The 27,724-nt window shown below is 44.2% G+C and overlaps 1 protein-coding gene across 2 annotated transcripts in view; it reads right to left on the bottom strand.

The window, feature by feature from the left end:
• Positions 1-27,415, bottom strand: part of pdgfc (platelet derived growth factor c) — a 48,310-nt gene extending 20,895 nt beyond the window's left edge. Inside the window, exon 1 of one of the 2 annotated variants that reach the window (XM_061835562.1) lies at positions 26,878-27,415. In XM_061835562.1, the coding sequence (XP_061691546.1) occupies positions 26,878-26,992 (115 nt within the window). In that variant the 5' untranslated portion in view covers positions 26,993-27,415. Of the gene's footprint in view, positions 1-20,177; positions 20,318-26,877 lie in introns of those variants that run through there. The other variant, XM_061835563.1, reaches the window with a different exon arrangement.
• Positions 27,416-27,724: the final 309 nt, after the last annotated feature.

Genomic DNA, 27,724 nt, shown 5'->3' with positions numbered 1-27,724 from the left:
CTGATTGTCTCCATGTGCCCTGCGATTGGCTGGCAACGGGTTCAGGGTGAACCCCGCCTCCTGCGCTTTGACAGCTGGGATAGGCTCCAGCACTTCCCGCGGCCCTCGTGAGGATAGGTGGCAAAAGAAAATGGATGGATGGATGGATGGATGGATTTTTGTCTCAATGTACCCTGCAATTAGCTGGCAACTCATTCAGTGTGTACCCAGCCTATCGCCTAGATTCAGGTGGGGATAGGCGCTGGCGCATCCGTGACCCTTGTTAAAATAAGCGGTCTGGAAAATGAATGAATGTATATTTTTCAGATTAATGACAGCTATCATTTTTTACTTTTAATTTTGAAAACCTGATAAGTACAGGAACAGCTAGACGAGCTGAAGCTTTTCTTACAGCATCTGAATAATTCAACTTCACCCATTTACGGTTCTACAAATAGTAAAATAAAAATGTTTTAAATGTATGCAAACCTTAACCTTTGATGCTTTCACGTGGGCTTGGGAGGGAGCCAGGTGGGACGCCATCAAATAACACTCCGCCAACAAAAACAAAAGGTCTTATCCATGAAAAGGTTCTTTCATAAAGATGCCAAACCAACTTTTGGCACAGGGATACCTCCTGCAGGGTGAACACGTATGCAAGGAAACGCCGTATAATCCCTCATTTCTTACCGGATCCAATTAAAGCGCTATCGCATCTATTGAACGCGCGCTTGTCCCGGCATGCCGTACTCCGCTGAAGTTTTATCTCCACCCTTGTAGCGAACGGCGGCGAAAGGGTCGGCGTTAATTAACTGTTGCTGGCTCAGGAGGTCTTAGCTGACGGATTTGTCTGGCACTACAGCCCCTCGGCCTCGCGCAGCCGTGTTTTTAATTATCTTCGGGGGGGGGTTCGCCACCACCGGAAGTGATATTATCGCGTGGCGAGAAAATGGGATTCACCGGCTGGGCAGTGATGGAAAACCACAACGTAGCAACCCATCAAAGCTGCTTAACGTTGACTGAAACGGGTCTATATTAGGACAATAATTAAGGTCAAAACAATATTTTTTTTTTTTTTTTTAAGAGGAGGCATGGAAAATAGAATTTTGAATTACTTGTTTACAAATAGTTGTGTCTTGGACCGATCAAGTGTGAAATTAAACAATGAATCCCATTTGCTTATTTTCTGAAAATATGTCTTTGGGCAAGGTTTTCAGTCCTTCTTCCTCACTATGACTAATATGCAGAACAGCCCCTGAAGCGATTTTCTCCAGCCTTCCCGTATTCAGTTTGTTAGGGTTGGGGAAGGTCCTGAGCCACTTTCAAGCAACTGAAACATCACAAAGAAACATCCATCCCAACCCGAACCCACGGGTGCAACGACACACTTGCTTGTATAGCTCGTGCACCAACGTCATCAAATCACACCACTGCCCGGAAGTGCCGGTCTAGCAAAGCATTGTTCAATGCTAAGTCAGTTGGAGACGACACGAAAACGAGTCTTGTTGCACGACGCCCAGGGTTTTGTCCGATACCGTTAAACATTTAGAAGGTGATAATAAACGAAGGCTACGGGGAAAAATGAGCGACACTTGGCGTCGAGGACCCGTATTTAATGCCCAAGTCAATGTTGAAATTGGACTGTTAACCCGCTTCCGCTTGTCTTGGACAACTGGATCTACACGTGGATCCGGCAAGTAAGTCATCGAGATTTCCACGGAAGAGTTTGAAAGCGTAGAAAAGTCTGGACGCATACAAATACTTCGTTGCTGGATCTGTTCTCAATCAAGAGTAAATCCCACATAATGGTGGAGCCACTCATTTTTTTTTTTAATACAAATACCAATATTTGAATAAATGAGCCCTGGTTTGCACAAACTCGCATTCATTAACTATGATTCGGAGGAAATTTAAAAAAAAAAAAAATGTACTTCGGTAAACCTCTTCGTGACAGACATTTTTTTTAAAAATATGCATTGTTATCAAATGAGTCCAATTCGTATTTAAAAAAAGAAAATAAACCGCTGGAATAGGCTTCAGCCCCTGTACATGGAAGCGTGTTGCGGCCTTACATTAACCTGTATAAACCTCTGTGCGACCGACATATATATTTTTTTTAAATACGAACTCATTTGAGAACAACGCATATTAAAAAAAAACCCAAAACAAAACATCTGTCGGGGAGAGGTTTACCAAAGTTTAACATGTGGCCGCAGCACGCTTCTGTGTACGTTGGAGACGACTCCCTGTCGTATTTTTTTTTTTTTTTTTAAACGCATTGTTCTCAAATGAGCCAACTTGGCATTAAAAATACTTCTTGGGAATTTGAGATTGAGAAGAATAATTCCTACATGAAAAAATGAAGTGATCGCTACACAGTCGTGTGTATTTGGTCGGGCACCATCAATCACGTTTAATTCCCGAAATCCATCGATTTTTTTGCGGTCTTTTCATCTAATATTCTATCGAATGACCTCTTTCAATATCTGTTTCATCTGTTGTGACATCCAACAGCATTACAAGTCTCAGGGATTGTGAATATTCTGCTGCGGTTCAACGTCCCCACACTATCGAGCAGCTCTTTTTGACCGGCAATACGGCGCCGTGAAAATGTTGACGTCACGTGCACGAGCTCGATATGAACCTAGTCAAAAGGTAAGCAGAGCTGCTTTGTTGGATGAGATGAACAGATTAGCATTAGCACATTGCCACAAAAGGGAAGCAAACTACTGTAGTGGTCTAAATGAAGCTCTTGAACTCACCTCATCTTGGTTCGTTGGCACAATATGGTGCTAGAGAAATACGAAGAGTGCTCCACATAAAGGGAAGTCAACACATCCACCCTTGAAATAAGATTTGACTCCGCTTCACATTTCCCCCCGACAAAGGGTCTTTTCACCAAAGCCCCTCGTCATGGGCGTACACCATGTGACTTGCAGATGACCTCACCTCTCTGAAGATCAGAGACGCGGCTGCCCCCCGCCCCGGGAGCGAGGCCCGCGGGATTTCCTCAAACATGACTTTTCGTTGACCTACGTGCGCGCCCTCCGCCCCTTGCGGTCAGGGAAGCGGAGGCGGCTATTAAGGCAGGAAGCGGGCGCCGGCGAATACAGTGCGGCCAGTGTGCTTTGTTCGCACCTTCCATTCGCGCTGTTGAACATGAACCGTTCCCGTGGAGAGCACGTACATGTGTGCAGAAACGGGGGTGGGGGTGGGGGTTCCTAGGTAACCGTTACATTGACATAAGCGAACATAGTGGGTAGCTATTGAAAACGGGCAGGGTTCCATGAAACTGTATTGACCCCATTCTCAAAATCCCCCCCCCCCCAACTTAACTGTTTAGGATCATTAAACAAACGCGAACAGGCAACCATAAAATGCCATTTTTTAAATGGTGACTTTATTTGTCGAGGAAAATAAAATATTCATAGCCCCCTGGCCCCGTGTGAAAAAGTGATAGCTCCCTAAATCTAACAACTGGTTGGGTCACCCCTAGCACTAAAACTGTATTGTGGTAATAAATATAGCGTAATTTCCAGCCTATAAGCCGCAAATTTTTTCCACACGTTTTCAATTCTGCAGCTTATGCGGTGATGCGGCTAATTTGTGCATTTTACCTAACGGCCCCAAGGGGGCACTCGAGCGGAAAAGGTAAGAGTGAGACTGGTGGAATATATGTGCCAGGGAAGTGACTTTAACTGGTATGTTTTTTTTTTAACTGGCCCTGTTAGCGCTGCGCTAGCGTTAGCACTGTGGTAGCATGTTGCTACCGTGTTACTGCCGTGTCTCCGTGATTTTTACGGGCATGTTTTTTTTTTTTTTAACCGGCCCAGTTAGCGCCACGCTAGCGTTAGCATTGCACTAGCGCATTGCTGCTGTGTTACTGCCGCGTCTCAGTGATTTAGGTATGTTTTTTTTTTTTTTTTTTAAACCGGCCCTGTTAGTGCTGTGCTACTGTGTTGCGATTATGTAGCTGCCGTGGGTGTTTTTTTCTTTTTTTTTTTTTTACCGGTATGATGATGATTTTTTTTTTTAACCAGCCCTCTTCATGCTACCGTGTTGTTGCTATGTTAAGCTAAGCTAAGGTATTAAAACGCTTTCTGTGTAGCGTCTTTCTTTGTAAATATCTCGCGTTTCAATGTGGGCACTTGCGGCTTTTACACAGGTGCAGCTGATCTATGTACCAAATGGCATTTCCTTTACAAATGTAATGGGTGAGAGGCTTATAAACAGGTGCGCTCTTTAGGCGAGAAATTACGGTAGTCATTGTGCATCAGTAATCGAGGTAACGTACCTCCATAGATCTAAGTCGTAAATTCTGGTGTTTTTTCATTTTTCTGGGCTCGAAAGAGGAGAAATCATTTGTTCCAGGTACAAAATGTTGAATTCTGAGGTTGGCAATACCAGGGAAGAGCCTGTGAAAGAGATATTTCTCAAAACGAGAGGTTTCTCAAGGAAATGTTTGAACTCCATGATGGATTTCCTGGTCTGGCCCAATTAAGATCAAATTGGGGCGAATGTGGCCCCAGAACTCAAACGAGTTTAAGATACCTGCATCCCACTGAGTGAATTTTTAGGTGTCACGTTACCCATTTTTTCTCGTGATTTTTTTTTCGAGGTTTGATGCCAACATCTGTTGCCTGTTAGGAGTCCTTCAAGTGCTGCCATTTCCCAGGCCCGACTCAGCTACAATTTATTGCTTTCAAGCTTCAAATCACTTGCCCATACATGGCGGCCAACGCAGTGAGAGTCTTTGATACCTTTAACAATTAATAATTGGGCATGAGCTCCCCGGTTGTGCGGCGGGTTCATCTGCAACACGTCTCGCAGGGAAGATGTTGGAATATAACTCAGGGGCGGGGAAAGAAATGAAAAAATAATAAGAGAGTAGCCGGGGATCGGATCGCCAAGGTCCCCGCTTTTGGCCGCCGCCCAGCTCGCATTGCACCCGACCCCTATGGCCCCTCACACAGGTGGTGAGCCCATGGGAAGGGGGACCCGTGTTACTCTGGGTGCAGGCCCTTCGAGCCCCACCTCCAGGCCTGGCTCCAGAGGGGGGTCCCGGTGACCCGTATCCAGGCTAGGGAAACCAAGATCCGATTTTTGTAGTCATCATAGGGGTTATGGAGTCGTACTTTGTCTGGTCCCTCACCTAGGACCTGTTTGCCATGGGTGACCCTATCAGGGGCATGAAGCCCCAGACAACTTGGATCCTAGGATCATCGGGACACAGAAACCCCTCCACCACGATAAGGGGACGGCTCAAGGCCGCTACTCCTCCGCATTGAGAGGAGCCAGATGAAGTGGCTGGGGCATCTGATCCGGATGCCTCCAGGACACCCTGGTGAGGTGTTCCAGGCACGTCCCACCGAAAGAAGACCTCGTGGACGACCCAGACCACGCTCGAGAGAGACTATGTCTAGCCTGAAGCTACTTCCCCCGCGACCTGACCTGGAAAAGCGGTAGAAAATGGATGGATGGATGGATGGATGGATAAGACTAAAATGTAAACAACAGCAAATTCAAATTTTTGCCAGTTAAACCAAGTAAACATAGAATGCCATTTGTAGTACCTGGGCGGCACCGACTGCCGGAGACAAATTCCTTGTGTGTTACACACTTGGGGAACAAAGCTGATTCTGAAAACAATACATAGATGGTAGTGTGATGATCTAGCGGTGCTTTGTTACCTCAGGACCTGGACAACTTGCTGTGATTGATTGAACCGTGCATTTTGCTCTTTAACAGAAAATCCTGAATAAGAACGTTCAGCCATCAGTTTGTCCCCTCGAGTTGAAGCGTATTCGGGTTCTGCTGTAAGATAATGATCCAAAACACACCAGCAAGTCAACTTCTGAACGGCTTGGAAAAAAAAACAAAAAAAAAACATAAATTTGGCCGTGGCCCAGTCAAAGTCCCGAATTAAATCCGATTCAAATGCAGTGCCGAGACCTTAAAATCGCCGTTGTTCATACCGTCCATTTGTGCTGAATGCAAACAACTGAATCCAAGTGCAAGGAAGACTGGGCCAAAATATTTGCAAAGCGATATGAAAGAGTCATTGCTCGTTATAGAAAATGCTTGATTTCAATTGTTACTGAAGAGAATGGCCCAAATAGTTATTAGATTTGGGAGCCTATTATTTTTTCACACAGGAGCAGGTATTTTGAAGAGTTGTTTTTTTTTTCCCTCAAAAAAATCTAATCAATAAAAAAACAGCATTTTAAGTTCACTTGGGTTATATTAGTCTATTTACATTAGTTTGATGGTTTGTGTGGACACTACGCAAACATAAAAGAAATCAAGAAGGGGCAACCCCGTAATTTCTGGCCTACAAGTCGCGACTTTTTTTTTTTTTAATTTGTGCATATTTTTCCTAACGGCTGCAAGGGGGCACTCGAGCGGAAAAGGTAAGAATGAGAGAACGGTGCAATATATGTGCCGAGGAAGTGACGTTTACCGGCCCTGTTAGCGCTGCACTCTCGTTAGCATGTTGCTGTTGTGTTACTGGCATGTCTCCGTGATATTTACCAGTAAGTTTTATTTTAACCGGCTCTGTTAGCATTAGTACTAGCGTCGTGCGCTAGCGTTAGTGCGGCAACGCTAGCATTAGCGCCATGCTAGTGTAACCAGGTGTGCTCTGTAGGCCGGAAATTACTGTGTATATATATATATATATATATATATATATATATACACATACATAAACACACACACACACACACATAGTTTGGTTGAAAATAAACTTTCTGGCAAAATCCAAGACCAAACAAACCCAAACTGGATTCAATGGAACAAGACCTGAGGGTTTCACTAAGGAACGTGAAATTTCTATTATAAGTAGACCCACAAAAAGTCTCCAAAAGTCCATACTCCAAAATACACAGCAAGGCAGTCATTGTGGCCATTTGCTAGTGTTTGAAAAAATGTGCACCCCGAAAAGCAGTTTCACGCGGCAACATGAAATTTGCTCAGCTTGTCAAGGATTAATACAGTCACAACAAAAGTAAAAAATAAAAATGAAAAATTAGTCCTGGGAAAAAATACAGTTGGTTTTTTTTGAAGTCATTTTGGTCATTAACCGGTTTCGAAAAACCAAAATCCGAAGTCAGTTTCAATAAGCAACACGGAGTCCATCATTAGTAGATGTAGGAAAAATGTCTCCAAACGCCATAACTCAAAGGACAGAGCGAGTCTGCCACTTTGGTTTATGTAAAGACGTCCATTTTACACTCCATATTTGAAGCTACAGTATACACCATAAGGGTCGTTTTACATCTTTTCTACAGTGTGAGATTACATCGTTGGACTTGTTGGAACATATTAATTTTATTTAAGGCTCTCGTGAACCCGCGTGCAATAAATCCTTTCATAAGCGCCACAGCTGCACAATTTTAATGGCGATGACTGCGAACACACACACACACACTAATATGTGCCTTGCCCTTCCCCCACTGGGCTTCGACCAGTCCCCGGGGACCGTAAATTCGCCACTCCAGACCTTCTCCTGCTCAGGTTGCAAGAGCACCGCAACACCCCCCCCCGGAGAGATTTGTGGGAGCCTCTCGTTAGTGCCGACACTTGTTGTGTGGCATACGGGCGACGGGACGATTGAGTGTCACGTGGAATTCCCCCGTGGGACTGGATGAAGGCAGTGGAATCGCATTCTGACTTCCATGTCTGAGGTTTTCACTTTTTAATTTTCAATATCTATACTACTACGAGTTTTCATTGGTACCCTTACAGTGCTCCTTGAAATTCTACACATTTTTTCACCTTAGGTAAAGAGAAAAAAAAATCCATATTTTACGTGCTTAACCAACATAAAGTAGGACATAAGGGTAGAGGGGAATGGAAATGATATATAGTTTGTGTTCAAAAACCAGAGAAAGACAAGAAAACCATCTATGCATTTTCTGAGCCGCTTATCCTCACAAGGGTCGCGGTGAGTGCTGGAGCCTATCCCAGCTGCCAACGGGGCAGGAGGCGGGGTACACCCTGAACTGGTCGCGAGCCAATCACAGGGTACATAGAGACAAACAGGCGCACTCACAATCACACCTAGGGGCAATTTAGAGTGCAAAGAAAACATCCATCCATTTTCTTTGCCGCTTATCCTCACAAGGGTTGCAGGGAGTGCTGGAGCATTTCCCAGCTGTCAATGGGCAGGAGACGGGGTACGCCCCGAACTGGTTGCCAGCCATTCGCAGGGCACATCGAGACAGGCAACAATCACACTCACAATCACACCTATGGGCAATTTAGAGTGTCCAAATAATGTTGCGTGTTTTTGGGATGTGGGAGGAAAGCGGAGTGCCCGGGGAAAAGCCACGGAGGCACGGGGAAAACATGCAAACTCCACACAGGCGGGGTTGAACCCGGGACCTCAGAACTGTGAGGCCAATGCTTTCCAGCTGAGCACACTGTGCCGCCCAGACAAGAAATAAAATCTGTAAACATTGAGGGGGAAAAATGTATTCAAGAAATAAAATAATAATAATTATCCTTCCATCCATTTTTCTTTTGCTGCTTATTCTCACGAGGGTCCCGGTGTCCATCAAGAATTATAAAATGAAAAAAAAAAAAAAATCAAACAAAGCAGAATAATCAAAGAATAAATGAAACATAAATAAAAAAACAAAAATGAATGGAATTTCAATCAGATGCAATACTAATAAAATCAAACAAAAAGTATAAAGAGACTGAAATAAAATTCAAAATAAGCAAAATGGCAGATAAAATGAAAAAGGAATTTTAAATATTTTTAAATAAAAAGAGCTAATAAAATTAAACACCGAATGAATGGAAACATGCAAACCAATAATATGTATTAAATTAAATGGAAAAAAATAAAACGAATGAAAAATATATCAAAGCAAATTAAACCAAAATATAATAATAAAAAACAAAAATAAATGGGGATTCATTGAGATGAAATACTAATAGAATAAAATCAAACAAAAAGTATAAAAACCTCAAATTCAAACATGTAAAAGATGTAAAATAGAAGAAAATAAAATGAAAATGAATTTAAAATATTTTCAAATAAAAGAGCTAATAAAAACAAACACTGAATGAAAAATAAATGGAAACATGCAGAGCAATAATGTGCATTAAATTAAATGGAAAAAAATAAAAAGAATGAAAAATATACAAAAATGAATGGATGTCTATACTGCTGGATTGTGTAGGGGTGCCTTGAGATTGTACTGTGCCTACAAAAGCAGCACTGCAAAAGATAGCTAAGGTGAGAACAAAAGTTAGGTTAAGACAATATTTTGAGGGGAGATGAGGGGTGGGGGCTGGAGGGAGTAATATCGTGAATTTAGCAGAGATTCAATTTCCCACATAATCAAAAATAAGACATTTTCAAGAGAAGCCAAAGCCCTGGAGACGTCTCCTTGACGATGTCGTTCCTTTCGCTGGACGCGGATGAAGCATGCGTTTTCCGCAGCTGCCAATCGCCAGTCTTTGAACTCACATCTGTGAGTGTTCACAAAGCGGGAGAAATTTTTAGCCGTCGGATTTGCGGCTTGGCCCGACTGGAAACGGCTGCAACCAGAAGCAGCCATTAGGAGACCGAAAAAAAAAAAGAAAAAAAAGAAGTTGTACTGCGAGGATGCTCGCGGGCCATTTGCACAAGCACTGCAAAATTCTAACAACTCCTGCAATGCCTTTAGACAGGGACGGGCACCCTAAGGTGCTGAACGCGGGCGGCTAAGGGAGGATGCGACACGCCATCTCGTAATCATTATAATTCGATGTCTGGCGATGTATAAAATATTGTTTGAATAGCGACAAGTGCTCCCAGCGCAACAAGGTGGGAGGAATGAGTGGTAAAGTTTATCATTCAATAAAAACTTTGCATTTGATGAAATGTTTGTAAATGAACATTTATTATAGTTTGCAATTGTAAAAGCCTTAATATTTGTGATGAAAAGGCGTCGTTCGTGTCGCTTTTGTCTTAACCGCTGGCTTGACACGCCCCTCTTGCCGTATCGTCCTACAAGCAACGCTGGTTGTCAGTAGCATGCGCTTGGAAAAGTTAATGTTACGAAGAAAATGGTCCTCAGATGCGCTTGGGGAATGCGCAATTCTGATGAAAGATATCCAGCTAGGTTACAAGAGGACCGGTTGATTCATTTTCCAAATTTTTCTGTTGACCAAGTGTCTACGATGGATTAAGGCTCGCGGAAGAGCGCACGTACAACTAAATGTGTATCACATCGGACTTTTAAGACAGAGCATTGGGTTCAATTACGAGCCAAAACAAATGAATACACCCAACTCACTTCTAAAGACTACACTGATATTACTCGTGATCTTTCAAAGTAAAAAGTACTCGACCTGCTTTACATGCGCAGTACGATTCCACTATTTTATCCTGTTGGATTTCAATATGAAGTGTGTGAGGCGTCAAACTTTTTTTTTTTTTTTTGCATCGATCGCCAACGTTTCGCTGTAACTTTGACATTGCGTCCTGCTCCGTCCAAAATTTTAATTCCGTGTACATATCCTTGCGTGAAATAGTTGAGACCTGCATTTGGCAAAAAAAAAAAAAATACCCCGATATCATCTGGAATACATGACAGAGAATCGACTTCAAACATGTTCTGTTCAATCGCCATTTTCGAAGGCAAAGGGGGAGGAGCTTAAGATCGCCATCGGAAAGGTCCACTGCAAAGAGAGTCCATCTAAATTCTTCTCGCCTTCTTCCCCGCTCCGCTCCACTGGGATCACGCTACTTCATTTTCCTCCCAACAAAACCACAAAGTTTGTTTTGCTACACTCTGCCCGGATGAAGTCTGCACATATACAGAAATAAAATGGAACAGTCCATTGCGCGAGAAGGGAGCGGGAGCACTTGAAACACTCGTGATCGAGTAAACATTCTGATGTGTTTCTATGCAAGTGAATTAAGACAAACAATAACAATTGCTTCCAATTGAAGAAAAGTTGTTTATTAATCAGTTTTTAATGAGGCTTTTGTGGGACTCAGCGAATTGCCTAATGGTCAGAAGACCACTGTGAGGATCATAGAGGGAGCGCTCAAGGTTATTAAATTGTGTTGAATGATTTTGCTTTTGATAATAGTGCGGAAAAAGGCAATTGCAGCATGCCAGGTTTGTAACCCCGGGATAAAAGACACAAATATTACGACATCTATGTTGAAATTGTAAATATCAAACCCTAAAAGGCAAGTGAACCACAGTCTTTTGCAGCTGGCTCCAGTGACGACGTTTGGAGCCATCATCATGACGTATAAGAGCCATCGGAAGATCATTTCTGAACTACACGGTGCCCGTGTGGACTCTCAACCTGAAGCCAGCTCACTGGGACTCCCTCCGGCCAGGTCAAAAAACTACCCTTCGAACCACCACAAAATGGCTTCCATCGATCGCAGACACGCCAAGTCGAAACTCCTTCCGGTACGCGAGCACAATGTGATGCCGCTTCAGTCCTACCTCGCCGGACATCCTAATCCCGAGATGACAAGGAAAGAAGCGTGCCCCGGAGCATCGCGCAAAACCGTCCGAGATATCGAGTGAGTACAGTCATCGGCCGGCCGTCGATGCAGAGGACTACGGGCGCGGCCTCTCGGGGATCCGTCCGACCGCCGTCGCCGACGGAATCGCCGGCTACAAACCCGACGTCGTGTCGGACAGCCACCCGCCTCCAGTCGTCGAATCCGAAAGACAACTCCCATGGCCCCCTGAGATCGACGCTATCGCTACGGTGTCACGAGTTCGACTATCAGCATCGACTCGACAACAACGTCGTCGATAAATTCCCGTTGTGTGACGTCGCCCCTCCACCACGATACGAGTCATCTCTTCAACTGTGTTCAAAAACCGACCACGCCGACGGGTGGAACACCTGGTGGAGCGCCCCGGCCGATGCGGCTCACTTTCCGGACCTTGATACGGAATAACGACCGTCTTACTCAGCTACAACAACAACAACGAGGATGTTTGGCGGGAGCCGCGCCCGCTAGCGACGCGGCGTTGACGGGTTTCGTCAAAATGAAAGTCCATCTTTCAGCTTGTCCCACGCTCAGCCAAACACACACACACGTGTTGAGAGGAAATTATTTCAGCTTCTATTCAAAAAAAATTTTTTCAAACATGGTTGGAGGAGTCTGGTCTTGCTGCTGATGGATTTTGCAAGGAGGAGGATACTCGACGTGTTCCCACTCGTGCGCACTGTGGCTGCACGCTAGTCGTACCGTACAATGCTTAACAAATGTAATAGACCGCCAGTCATAAAAAGAGCAGCCAACATTCTGAAAAGCTTTAATGCGGCCTCTTTTGATTGAGGACGCTCTGGAAAAAAAAAAAGAACATAATAGGTTACCTTGGCCCCGCTACACTCAATTCACTGTGCCTAATAAGTTCATTAGACCGGCAACACCAAGAAATCATCTGGCATTAAAACTGCTTTAATGCTGACTGTTTCAATTTCCAGTAAAATCTGAAAACAGAAGCACACTAGGACTGCATTTGGCCTGGAGAACGAACATTACGGTGCCTAATAAGTTCATTACACCAGCAACACCAAGAAATCATCCGGCATTGAAAGTGCTTTAATGCTGACTGTTTCAATTTCCAGTAACATCTGAAAAAAGAAGCGCACTAGGACTGCATTTGGCCTGGAGAACTAACATTATCGTGCTTAACAAATGTAATAGATTGGCACCATCAAAAGAGCAACCTAGGATCATAAAGTTGTTTAATACGGACTGTTTTAATCGCAGTGAACCCTGAAAAAGAAACACACCAATGCGTAGCTAGGGGCCTGTCAATCTACAGTATAGTGCTTAATAAATATATCAGATCACCTGTCATAAAGAAACCACTCATCACCGTGAATTGCTTTAATGCAGATTCTTTCGAATTCGGTTAACTCAGAAAGATCATCATTAAAGCATATGTTAACATGTAAAAGTGACTTTTAGATTACTGGACGATGCTTACCACTAACACCACCACCACCACCACTAATAGAGCATCCAGCTTCATCGATTGATTTAATGTGTACCGCTTCGATTTCAGTAGCCACTAAAAAAAGATGCACACCAAAGTGTTCCCCATGTCTGGCAAAGTCTTGCACTGAGCGTGATAATTGCGCCAGACCACTTGACATAAAGACATCATCTAACATCATGATATGCTTTAATGCGGATGCTTTCAATTAGCGGTTAAAAAAAAAAAAAAAAAGCATTTGAAGCGTACCGTGACCGAGCAAAGGTTACTTTTGGTCAGGGAAGCTTAATAGACAGTGGTTAAAAACTGTATTAGTCCACCACCAGGAACTCATTCAACAGCCTGAAACGCTTTAATGCGGATTGTTTCAATTTCAGCAATCTGTGAAAAATAATCCTGTAATTGAAGCCTATGGCGAGAAGGCAACAAACGTATTATGAAGCTCTTTAACGCACACTCTTCCGAGTGTGGTGAACCTGCAACATTTCACGAGTGCTTAAGCGCTCCCTGGTCAGATCGAAGCCCAGAGCAATAAACCGTGATTAACCTCACATGCGCAGTGAAGGCGTCCGTGGGATTTCAACCTGGGCGCTTTACTTCTATATCGACTCAATGATCTTGCACTTGACTGCTGAGATTCATTTCAATCTGCGGTGGATTACATCATTACTTTTAAGATAATGAGGCCCCTTATTATTATTCTCATTATTATTAGCCTTTTGGTACTCTAGTAGATTACTGCAGGAGCTGTTGGAAGGTTCAACACCTTGAAGCGCAAGTGTGCTATGCGGATGTGACATACTAGCGCCAAGTTAGCATTTGGGCTAATGAACGAACAACAATGTATTTTTTTTCGTTTTTTTTAAAATGCATGCTAGTTTTGCACTTTGCCCATTTTTTTTTTTTTTGGGGGGGGGCATAATGCCACGTAGCTTGAACTAGAGTCTGCATTAATCTGGTGTTTTAAAGCATGAGTCAGCACGTGCTGGCGTGGTTGCAAAACTCACAGGGTAAAAATAATCAGCTGGCCGCTAACTTAAATCATTTGCATAGATATGAATGAGCGCTTGTTTTGCCTCGCATTTAGCAGTGATCAATATCATCCTGTTGAGAAGATGAGGAAAAGATGCTCCATGCTAGCCTGAAGCTAATGGAGCTTTGCTTCATAAATTCTGTATAATTCTCCAATATTGTATTGAGATATCGTCTGATTGCAAGTCTCCTCCCGTCCAATTTCCGGCAATCACGTTTTTGCTGCATCAAATCACTTGTGAACTCGCTCGTATGTTCGACGCGTCACTGATTTTGTCGAATGTGACGGGCCTTGATCGTATTCCCTACGAGTTATCGACAAACACACTCGACGAGTGTGCTTGTGATTCATAAAGGGGGGGAAATTGTGAACGGGGAATCATTTGAAAACAAGACGCAAAAAAGTCACAAAAATGGAAGAAAATTGGGGTCTCCTTCACATTTCTATGGCAAGGAGACACATTTTCCGAGAAGAGACAGCATAGCAGAGACTTGGAGTCAAAGGGTACAGCAAAATATCCCATCTATCCATTTCCTTTGCCGCTTATCCTCACGAGGTTCGTGGGGAGTGCTGGAGCCTATCCCAGCTGTCAACAGGCAGGTACACTCTGAACTGGTTGCTAGCCAATCGCAGGGCACATAGAGACAAACAGCCGCACTGACAATCACACCTTGTGGCAATTGTAGAGTGTCCTATTAATGTTGCATGTTTCGGGGATGTGGGAGGAAACCAGAGTGCCCGGAGGAAACCCACGCAGGAGGGAACATGCAAACGCCACACGGGCAGGTCCGGGATGGAACCCGGGACCTCAGAACTGTGAGGCTAACGCGCTACCAGCTGATCCACCGTGCCGCCTACAGCAAAAATAACCAAACATCAATTGAGGAGAACAAGGATTATTTCCTTGATCCGATACCTGAAGAGTCCTGAAGGGAGTCCACTGCAGCCGACCAGACTCTCCTAGCATAGCTAGCTAATAGCATGTGTTTTTGAACGCATTTGCCAGCGGGACACACAAACTGGAGACCCCCTCCTGCATTTACTTCTCCTCAGTAACAAGACATTTTATTTTATCTCAGAGGAGACCGTGGGCCCGCTGCAAAAAAAAAAAAAAAAAAAAAAAAAAAAAAAGATTCTCAACTGTCGTAACAAGACCGGCACACAATGGGGGGAGAAGAGGGATCCTGTTTATTTACTTCTCGGCTGGAAGGAGGTTTTGATTCGAGAGGAGGCTTGCGGGCTCTCTGCACTCAAGTCCAGACATTGGGGTACTGTCTGGCTAACGCTCACGGGAGGTCGCTTGCTAAGATAACAAATCTCTAATCAATCAAACGAAATGAAGGCAGTTTATTTTATGACCCACTAAGCCTTCATCCAATCACCTTCAGGTTCTGGCCCTTTTCCGCTGCCGCTTTCCCACACAGATTTGTCAAACAAGCTCTTCAGTACAAAACCATGTGCTACATTTGAGGGGATCTCGCTTTCCCACAAAACGGAACTGAGATTTGATTAAAAGCAGGCTGCCGCACATCCGGATGAGACTACACACACATCAGCTAACAGCTAACGTGGGCCGCAGTTATGGATACCCCCCCACACACCCACAGGATTGGGGCGGTTGGAGGGTCCTCAAGTCGTGAAGCGGATCCGTCCCTCAAGTGAAAACAACTCGGGAATAGCCTTACATTCTTGAAATGGCGAGTACGATCAGATTACTGCCGGATCGCGACCCCACGTGTGCCGGGTGACATCATCCACTCAAGGGACAGGTGGATTGTTTCATTTCTTATTTACAAAACCCATTTTTTAACAATCTTTGAGAGATTGCGGAGTCTCGTGGATCAGCAGCAGTGAAGCTGAGTCTATGTAAAAGTCGTAAAAAGACAGTAACAGACAACAACAGAGGAGAACCAAGTTCTCTTATAAGTATTCACCGTGAGGAGATATTTATCCGACAGGAGATTGTGGGCACGGAAGACTGAGAAGTCTAAAGGCACTGGAACAGAACGGATCTAAGAGGAGACTGCGGGCCCACTTCAACCAAGAGGACTGTTGAGTCCAATGGCAGAGAAACATCTAGTTTAGTATTTATCGTGATCCTTGCCCGGTTGTAGTCTGGTTTTGGCCTTTTTCAAGTCTGATAGTAGTCCGGTACTGGCTACTTTCTTGAAGCGATTGCTCCGCCACCCCAGAATCCAAAACGGTAGACTACTGTCATCTATGCGGTTTGTAAGGTTTGTGTTGTCTTAACGCTAACGCTTTCTCACATTCAAAACAGAAAGTAAAGCTTGAATCACATAGACAAGCGCGATACTAGTCGCTCATTATTTCTTCAAAGTGAGCTTGTACTCCGAGACAGATCCGTTGGGATTCTCGTCGCGTCTGCTCCGAGGTGTCAAATGTATGCAGCTGTTCGCGCGTGCCCCACGTGAGCTAAAATTAGCCGGCGTTATGGCGGCGCTCCCGTAAGCGTGAAATGCGCCGCGATGCTTTGGTTTACTCGCACGGCATTCAGGAGCTTTCACGCAACGGAGCCACGGATTCTTCTCTCATTTTCGCAATTGCTTGTTTGACGCCGTAAAGACAGCTCTTCGGTTTTCACCAGTCCAAAGCGAAAATATGAGAATGAGAGTCGATCCAATATCAGTCACTATTGATCATTAGTGATTAGATAATGGTAACAAGATTTACATAAATAAATACGACTCTAACCACATATTTGTATTAAGATTTGGTGAGTCATGTGGATCAGCTGGTAAAGCGTTGGCCTCAGAGTTCCAAGGTCCCGGGTTCAATCCCAATGTGGAGTTTGCGCGTTCTCCCGGTGCCTGCGTGGGTTTTCTCCGGGCACTTCGGTTTCCACCCACATTCCAAAAACACACAACATTAATCGGACACTCTAAATTGCCCGTAGGTGTGATTGTGATTGTTTGTCTCAACGTGCCCTGCGATTGGCTGGCGACCAGTTCAAGGTGTACCCCCCCCCACCGCCCCTCCTGCCCGTCGACAGCTGGGATAGGCTCCGGCAGTCCCCGCGACCCTTGTGAGGATAAGCGGTGAAGAAAAAGGATGGATGGGGTCATGTAAAAACTACTCTCATGGGGCTATTTTTTATACCAGTGTATAACTTTCATCATTGTAAAATTAACGAAGATATTATATAAACGTCCGGTTAAGATTGAGGTAGAAAGGATTTAAGGTTTGGGTTTTCATGTGAAATTACAAAGAAAACATCAAAATATTATTACAGTTGCAACTTCACATCTACACTTTTTCATGAAACCACTTGAATATTTTTTTTTTTTCGTTCCTGCGATGGGAATCGCAGGAATTCAAGGATGTTCCCTCGGCAATCACGCCTTTGAATAGCTGGAGCGCAGCTGTCTGTTTAGTCTAGTTTTGCGCCTCGGGGCAGCGGAGGACACAACCGCGGGATTCTTCCGGGCTCCCACAGAAGCGACGAGATGCCCCGCGGAGAAGCCGACCAAGGTCAACTCCTGGACGGGGAAGCGCGGGCGGGATTCTGGGAGCCAGCGCTCGGTCTCAGTGAAAGCGAGAGCTTCTGTGCTCTGGCAACCCGTCAAAAAAAAAAAAAAAAAAAAAAAAACGCCTGCTTGATGCAACAAAGGAGTCTTTGTAACGCTAAACCTGACCTGACATGCACACTTTAAAAAAAATAAAATAAATCACACACTCATAAATGACTCTGAACTATCTTATATAAGAGACTACAAGAATATTAGAGCCAGGACCCAAATCCAGAGTTTGACACATCCATACAAGGCCCGGCCTAGTACCAGGCTAGAAACACACAAGTTCAAGAACAGTGCCAGGTTATCACCAGAATAAACCACACCAGTGCCAGATGAAAACCAGGGCAGAACCTGACCACAACTTCATTAGACCCAAATTAGATCTCAGTTAGTTGTAGACAATAATCAGACCAGTTTGAGACTAGTACCAGATCACTACCAGGCTAGGACTATACTTGTAACAGATTACAACCGAGTTTTCACCAGACTATCAGCATATTAGATGAGAGCCAGGCTCATAAAAGATTCACCAGACTAGAACCTGACTAATTTAAGACTAGTGCCACATTACTACCACAGGCTCCGACCTTTATACAGACAATGAATGAGAGTACCAGACTACAAGCATACCAGTTTCGGACTAATAACGGGAGGACCAGAATACAAACAGAACAGTACTAGATGAAAACCAGACTAGAACCAGACTGCTACCAAACTATAATCATATTAGTGCCAGACAACAGAGAGGCAAGACAGACAACAGTCTGATACGAGACAAGAACCTGGATAGTCAAGACTAGCACCAGACTACTACCAGACTAACCTAGACTGCTACTCGACTAGACTTGAAAATAGCACCAGGGTAGAAATGGACTAATACAAGACTGGAACCAGCCTACAACCACATTGGAACCAAACTACGAGTATATTAGAACCAGACAAGTTTCAAACTAGTACCAGATTAGAACCAAACTACTCTGGGACTAATATGGTTTTCAGACTACAACCTGACTAAGAGTAGGCTAGTTTCAAGCTAATTTTACACAAGAGCCCGGCATCTGACAATAAACTAGTACCAGACTATTTGACCATATTAGAAACACACAAGGTTTAACCTAGTACTAGGCTACAGCTAACCTAGAACCAGACCTGAACCAAGCTCGTCACAGGCTACTAACCTAACAAGTGAAATACTAGTTTTAGAACTAGTAACATGCGATAACCAGACTATTTCCAGACTAGGAGCAGCTCTTTCATACATTTGGCAAAAATGTTTACGATGGAAAATGTCCCAAAAATGATCTAAAAAGACCAGATAATTAATATGATTTACACCATAACGACTCCTGTGGCGTGTTTATTTAATGTTGCATCATTTGAGTTTCAACTAGTTTGTTCTTGTCTACTTTTTTTTTTTTTTTTCAAGCCACCACCATTTCCCGCTAATGTGCCTTTAAAAGAATGTCAAAAAATGGCTACGGAAGAGAAGAAGAAGAAGAAATAAGGAAGCCGCGCGGCCAGCTGGTGATTGACAGCTGCAGGATGTGCTCTGACAAGCAGGCCTGACGGATTGAGGCTTGAATACACAATTTAGAAGATGGCAGCTTTGGTTGGAGGCCACCCAACCGTCACAGCCTGAGCTAGTAGTAGTAGTAGTAGTACTTGTTGTAGTAGTATACATTGTAAATAGCACCGAAGGTCTATGCTCACTTGGGTTTAAGTTTGGCCGAAGAAGACCTCATTTATTAGTTAGGTTTAAATATCTTAACAACCAGAAAGCTGTCTGCGAAATTAAAACAAAAATATGTAAAGCTTTCCTCTTTTCAAATATTTTGAATAAATTGATTAAATCACGCATTTTACATTTTGCAATAAAATGACAAAAAAGCAGAACCAGACTAAGACTATGCTAGTTTCAAACAGAGAGGAGCAGGCTCGAATCAGATCAGTTTCAGACTAATAACATTAACAATTAGAATTAATTTTAAATTAGAAATTAGAATTAATTTTAAAATGATCAATTCCTCTTTAAAGATATAAAAATATATTTTAAAAATATGTACTTATTTAAAATATCTATGTAGGTTTAGCCTGCCTTTATTATCGATATATATATATATAGATATATATATATATATATATGTATATTCAAATGATTCCCCATAAGCATGACCAGTGAATTAATTGACTAAATCTAACATTTCACAACAATCAGTTATTTATGGTTATTGTATACATGATTATGAAATTGTTTTGCTTACAATATAATGACAAAAACCAAGAACTAAAAGATTTGGAAATTGCCTGCGAAGACTTGATTATATCCTGGGAGCGGCCTGCCAAAACAAAAATATGAAAATATATACATAGCGGTTTCCACGGTGGCTCAGCTGGTAAAGCGTTGGCCTCACAGTTCTGAGGTCCCGGGTTCAATCTCGGACCAGCCTGTGTGGAGATTGCATGTTCTCCCCGTGCCTGCATGGGTTTTCTCCGGGCACTCCGGTTTCCTCCCACTTCCCAAAAACTACATGACTACATTTATAAAAAGTGTAATCAACATGAAAACCGGAGAGCTGTTTATGGGTGGGAACAAGATAATAACTCAAACGTCAAAAGGTAGACTCAAACCCAATCGAGCGTGCGTTTTACCTGTCAAGAGGAGCCGAAGAGTAGTGAACCCCCGAAAGCTAACAAGTAAGAGCATCTAAACATCATCGGCCTCTTTCACACAGAGATCCTGCAAAAACGCAGCTACACAAGCCCCGATTTTTATCCCGCGTTACTTTTTATCCACAGAACCCAGCGAATGTTGCTGCCGTGTCATCGCCAAGCAGAGTGTTTTTATCTGTACCGTGGTGCGATGTTATTGTTCCCCAGTCAAGGGCGACGGAAACGAGGCTGCGCGACAACATCGGTTGCCCAGCCCGGAGCGATAAGCGGCACCAAAGAGAAGGCGGGGAGCAAAAGTGCCACATATTATTTCATGACATCATTTACCCTGCTTATTGTTTTGGCGCGAGTGCCACTTTCCTCGCTGACACCCACCCTGCCCGTTAGCTATTTATATAAATGCTTTGCTGATTCAGCGCATTCTGCACGCTCAGTAGTCTGGAAGGTAGGGCAGGATCACGATGAATGACAGTTGAGCACTTTCTCCCGACGGTGTTGCTGCGTCGCTATTCATAATGTCGATTTCGGGGCCTCGGTTCGGGTTTTAAACAAGGTTTCAAAGAAGGGTTTCCATAGAGGGTTAGGGTTTTGAATTAGGGTTTCAAATCAGGTCTACTTTCGAATAGGGTTTTCAAGACAGGGTTAGCATTATCTGATGAGGGTTTTAAGTCTGGGTTATGGTATCAAAGTAGGGTTTAAAGATAGTGTTGCAGTTCATGATAGGGCTTCTACCTAGGGTTTTAAAGAAAGTGTAAGGGTTCAGGGAATGGTTTCAATCCCAAATTAAATACCATACCTGGCTAATAGCTATGTACATACCTACTCTCTAAAATTGGAGTTAGTAGTTTATGTAGATAAGCCACCAAATGACGGTTGTTGTGGTTGTTGTTGCCATTGTTCAGTCGATTTCTAGTTCCAGGAAAGCAGCCACTTCCTTCGGGTGTTTCCACAGGTCCATTACGGTCAGCGTAGTGGAACCGCTGCGCAGTTGAAGATCTGCTATGTGTCGTGAGGGCCCTGTCTGCATTTCGGGCAGAGGTTGACGATGGTATTGTCGACACGAGCCATATAACCATTGAGCATGCGGCTTCGTTCGGAGCGGAGTTGCGATTGTTTGGATCTTCTAGCCCGCGGAAGATCGAGTTCAGTTCTGTCCACATCGGGGGTAGGGTAGCCACCGAGGATGACTACCGGTTTGTAGCTGACGACCGCGTCTTCAAACGCCGTTGGATGGAGCCTACGTACCGCGTCTCGGTGGGTTTGTTCATCGAACACCGTGTCCCTGGGGATTTCTTCGTCGATGTCTTGAAGGTATTTACGGACGTCAGGGCGAAGTAAACACGGTTGAGGTGGTTTGTTTGTGCGTATCTGGCAGCGTAGCAGATACTGCCGGGTGACTAGTTTGTTGTGTTGCTTACCCGGTAGGATTTTGGTCTCACGATGCAGGTTTGACCCAAATGACAGTAGAGGACCTCTGCAAAGGGACAGTGCAGGGAGCCCATCCATCCATCCTCTGAACCGCTTATCCTTACAACGGCCACAGGAGTAGTGGACCCTATCCTTGCTGTCATAGGGAAGGAGGCGGGCTAGACCCTGAGTTGGTTTCTCACCAGTCGCAGGGCACATAGAGACAAACAACAGTCGGACTCATGATCACAGCTACGGGCAGGTCTTAGAATTTCATGTGGGAGGAAATCGGAGTGCCCAGAGAAAACCCACACAGGCACAGAGAGAACATGGATTTGAACTCTCTTCTTCAGAGCTGTGAGGCCAATGCTCGAACCAGTCGCTCCACCGTTCCGCAGTGCAGGGAGCCAACATTTCAAAAGTTTCTTGAGGGAAACATAACCTGCTTCGCGTTTTAGTCACACGTCCACTGCGTAAACAAACACAGTGTGGCTCAGCCTCTGATTAGCAGACACCCTGGATGCCTTCTGTGCAGTTCACACTTGAATTGAAAGAAGAAACTGTTAGTGTTGCAAACGCGAAAGCGTGGTGCCAAAATTAAAAACTGAACCCCGTAGGCCAAATAAAACACTCAAGGGCACTGCTGCACCCGTCATGGAGGGGTTGGGGGGGGGGGGTTATTGGGGCGCCAGGTGGAGAACACACAAGTACCTGTGTCCGGACCTTTGTGTCTTTACATTGGCAGATACTCTTTCTCTAGATGAAGTGTTTGTACGGGAATTGATGATTTTTAGCACAAAACCCCACTGAAAGTAGATCAGTTTCAAAGCTAGAAAGTTCCCCTCGTGCTGGACCGCATGTGCTAAAGTTCTTTTTAGACTTCTGATAGAATTTGTACCAAAGTGAGGGCACGAGGACCTGGATAGTTAATCAAGCTAACAAAGTGCCTACCTACTTATCTACAATACCTACCAGATAAAATAACTACCTAATAAAATACAATATTTATCTATGTAGAAAAGAAATAAAGAACCAACTACTTGCCTAGGTAAGTTCTCTACCTACACTCTCACTAACCTACTGACCCAGTCTCAAACGCACCATGACTACTACCCCTACACGCACTAATATCCTGTAAGTCTTAGCCTAAATCGTGAGTCCTGGAGTGTGTACAGTTTTTATTGTTCAGCATTTACTCAACTAGTAGCAGACACCCCCGAAGACAAGTCCTTTTCTGATGTCTCAATTCGGTTTATCCAGGCCACCCAGGACCTGGACGCGGTCCAACATCCAATCACGGCATTTACATCTGGAAACCCCAGAACCGCCAAAATGCGGCCCCCCTCCCTTTATGAAATATCACAAAATGCTTATGCTCCCGGAGAGCTACCCGTTTGTCACATTTTTTTTTTAAACCACTCTACCATATGAACGGACTTGTCCCTGTGGTGTTCTAATGAATGCACAATATGCCTCTTTATCTTGAACGCCACCCTTCCATAAGTGCACCCCACCCCCACCCACCGTAAAACTTCTGAGTGACCCCGCTAACCCCCCTCCTATTTTAATCTAGTAATCTAGAGCGGAACTCAGGTCTCTGTGATCATTGGCGGTTCGGGTTCACCGCACGCATACCTTCATCCGTTGGTACTCAAGAAGTGGGGGGGATACGAGGCAGTATTTATGGAGGTAATCCGCGTCTCCGGCAGAGGTTTGTTACTCATAAGATCAGGGCCGGGGAGGGGGGGGGGGGTGCTTACGGGTGGGCTCGGGCACAGAGGAACGTGGCCATGTACGGGAACACTTAACTCCCACTGTGGGATCTGAAGACTCCTTTAAATCTGAGATGAATCTACAGATAGACCAAGTATTTGGGGTTATTGACGTATAATACTGGATGTTTTATTTTTTCACGCCATGACAGGGTTGCCATATTTACCACATCCTCCCCCGAAAAAAATCCCCCAGTGTTGTAAATTTCAACACTAACTACACTCGCAATATTTTAAATATCTACGTTGCTATGAAAGAATGTCTCTGTCCAATCTCAAAGATCAAGATCCATCCAGCTTTTTGAACTCACGGCTATTATTAAACCGCGCCACGCAGCTGGACTGATGTGAACCTGCCAAGCTTTAAATCAGATCAAAATATGATGTTGGAAGCTGTTTCTTTTGCGTGTGGCGAGTAAGGAAAACTATTACATGAGAATTGCAGATCGACTGGGATCGGATCGTAGATCATCTTGGGTTATGACGGCGGGATTTAGGTCTTTTATCCCGTTTAGCTCGGTTTTCTGACACAAACCCAAATGAAAGTGTTTTATTTTAAGGCGAGTTGCGGGCGGAATTTCAAGTCACCTCACTTTTAACGACCATGAAATCTTATAGCCGCTCCACACCGCTCAGACTAGCATGCCGTGCGCCGTGCTTGTTATTGTAATATAATCATGAGCCACCGAGACGGAGGAAGTTTACAACCGGCAGGCGTACAATTGAGGTATTTTTTCAAGACTTCAGACTCATTGTATGAGTTTAAGACTCCCGGCGGCAGCATCCCTTAATGGAAAGCGCTGCAATATGAGAAACTGCTTAAATGTAATACGGCGCCTCCATCAACACCTGCTAAACATAACAGAGCAGGCAATTCTTCTTCTGGTGAGTAACAAGATGTTTGGATGAGGCGGCTGTCCAGTCCCATTTGCTAAAAACACCAAGTACTTTAGATACTGGTTCACACGTCCAGATTCACCCCAGTACCATTGATATATATTACCAAGAGAGTTCTGAATCCTAACCACAGATTCATGCCTTCCATTCTAGTAAGTGTTTTAGGACTGGTTATATCACCAACTAAGCAACCAACCACGAACACGGCTAACCGACTAACGGACTGATAAAATGGCTCAACAACAAACCAAGTGAATTAACCAATCAAATAAACGACAACCGAATGGTTAACCAATGAGAAACACAAACCAGCAAAACAAATAACCAGCCATCCAAGTAACCGAATAACCAACCAGCCATCTAAACCGTCAGTTAACAAACATACCAGCCTACCACCTACCCAACAAATCAACTAATTCAACTAACCAAACCACGAACATGCTCGACAGTCAACCAACGTGCCAATAAACCAACGAGGCAAAGACTCAGTCAGTAGGTGATTCAACCGAAAAATAGTCAACCATTTATAATCAGTCATACTAGCCAGAAAATCAGCTGACCAGCAAACCAACCATCCAATAAACCGGTCAGTCAACCAGCGATTATCCAACCAGTCGAGTTCACAAACCAACAAGCCTGCAACTTGACTACCTTCCAACCAATAAGCAAACCAAACAAACAAACAAACAACCAGCCAACTAACTAACCAACAAAGAACTAACCAACCAGCTCAAAAAACAATCAGCCGTCCAGACCGTCAGTTAACCAACATACCAGCCTACCACCTACCTAACAAACCAACTAACCAAACCACAGACATACTAGACAGTCACCCGACGTGCCAATAAACCAACCAGCCAGAGACTCAGTAAGTAGGTGATTTAACCTAAAAAAAAATAGTCAACCGTCTAAACCAGTCAGTCACTCAACAACTATCTAACCAGTCCAGCTCACAAACTAACAAGCCTGCAACTTGACTACCTTCCAACTAATAAGCAAACCAACCAAACAAACAACCAGCCAGCCAACTAACTAACCAACCCAAAAACTAATAAGCAATCCAGACTGTCGGTTAACCAACATACCAGCCTACGACCTACCAAACAAACCAGCTAATCAACTAACCAAACCACAAACATGCTAGACAGTCAACCAACGTGTCAATAAACCGGCCAGTCAGCCAACAACTATCCAACCAGTCTACTTCACAAACCAACAAGCCTGCAACTTGACTTCCAACCAGTTAAGCAAACCAAAATAAACAACCAGCCAGCCAACTAACTAACCAACCCAAAAACCAATCAGCCATCCAGACCGTCAGTTAACCCAACATACCAAACTACCACCTACCAAACTAATCAACTAACCAAACCACGGACATACTAGACAGTCACCCAACGTGCCAATAAACCAACCAGCCAGAGACTCAGTAAGTAGGTGATTTAACCTAAAAAAAAAATAGTCAATCGTCTAAACCAGTCAGCCACTCAACAACTATCCAAACTAACAAGCCTGCAACTTGACTACCTTCCAACTAATAAGCAAACCAACTAACAAAACAAACAAACAACCAACCAGCCAGCCAACTAACCAACCCAAAAACTAATAAGCCACCCAGACTGTCGGTTAACCAACATACCAGCCTACCACCTACCGAACAAACCAACTAACCAAACCACGGACATACTAGACAGTCACCCGATGTGCCAATAAACCAACCAGCCAGAGACTCAGTAAGTAGGTGATTTAACCTAAAAAAAAAATAGTAAATCGTCTAAACCAGTCAGCCACTCAACAACTATCCAAACTAACAAGCCTGCAACTTGACTACCTTCCAACTAATAAGCAAACCAACCAAACAAACAAACAAACAAACAACTAGCCAGCCAACTAACTAACCAACCCAAAAACTAATAAGCCACCCAGACTGTCGGTTAACCAACATACCAGCCTACCACCTACCGAACAAACCAACTAATCAACTAACCAAACCACGAACACGCTAGACAATCAACCAACCGGCCAGTCAGCCAACAACTACCCAACCAGTCTAGTTCACAAACCAACAAGTCTACAAGGTTCCAACCAACCTACCAATCAATCAATCATTCAATCTATCATCTTCTTCTTCTTCTTTCACAATCTGTTGCATTTTGGAACTGGGCAAATCTTTGTCATCACAATTTTGGTTACACTAATCACGATCGCCAGAGGCAATCTGGACCCTACCTACCCTCGATAAGCCCAAAAGGTTCTACTCGGCTGACATGTCAAACATACCACGGGCAAAAACAGACTTCCTAATCAGGGGCTGCACTCAGACTCGTTGTTTTTTGGTAATTGTATGCTTCCAAGGGGACCGCGGTGGGGGGCGGGGGGGGGGTTGACCTGGAATTTTCGGGGTACACTTTAAAAGGTAATTTCCATATCCTGCCTTGTTTGAAGTGAATGAAACGCACCCATTCATTGCAAGCAAACTCGAACAAGATGTGCTTTTAAAACAAACCAAAAAAATCTGGCCCTCAGCCCAGAAAGAGTGAACATTTGTGGGTGCAGGGAGAAGGAAGGAGAAGCGAAGAGGCGCAAAAGAGGCGCAAACTGACCGTTTTGCTCCTTGCCGCCTGGGGGGAGAAACTTGCTGACATGACTTGACTGAGCCTCCGAGCCACCTGGTTGCAGAAGCGACGCGAGAAGGATGAGGAATGATGGAGGGATCATTTGGATGAGTTGGGAGTAGCTGGTGCTGGTGGGACCGGGACCGGGACCGGGGACCGGGAGGCTCGGGGATCAGCAGGGGCACCGGTGCAACTTCGGCGCACGGACGCGCGCGAGAATCCGCATAATCTTCACCATCAAGCCGCCCCGGAGGGAGGTGCAAAAACTTGCGGAGGAAAAGAATCAAACCCAAACTAAATCTATATATATATATATATTTTTTTTTTTAAAGAAGCAAGACCACGAGGTGTTCGGAGTTTGAAAAAAAAAATCAACATGGGGGAAAAATTAATAATCCAGGGATTAAAGTGGCGTTCATGAGTAAAAAGTCCGCGTGGGGGGGAAAAAAAAAAAGTGTCATCCGCTCAGTTTGGAGTTGCGCTGTCGTCCGTAAAAGTGGTTGTGGGCTTTCGCGGTCTGTGAGTGAGCCGCTCAACAGGTGCCGGACGGAGGGGGGGGGGATAAAAAAAAAAAAAGTTTTAACCCAGGAGGAGGAGGAAGGAGAGGAGGGAGGGAGGGAGGGAGGGAGAAAGGAGGAGGAGGAGGAGGGAGGGAACTCCCTGGCCATGTTAACTATCGCACTGCTGCCCAAAAAGCACCGTATTTGCATATATATGCTGTATATATGTTCAATAATTTCCACTGTTACAAGTGCCTTTATTTTTTTCATTATTTTACAGATGGATAACGTTTTATCAGTTTATTTGTATAAAATGTCCATCCATCCATTTTTTT

Source organism: Syngnathoides biaculeatus, chromosome 11 (genome assembly GCF_019802595.1).
Source record: "Syngnathoides biaculeatus isolate LvHL_M chromosome 11, ASM1980259v1, whole genome shotgun sequence".
NCBI classification, from domain to species: Eukaryota; Metazoa; Chordata; class Actinopteri; order Syngnathiformes; family Syngnathidae; genus Syngnathoides; species Syngnathoides biaculeatus.
Note: the sequence above shows the minus strand (reverse complement) of the source record. Positions and strands in the feature narration are given on the sequence as shown.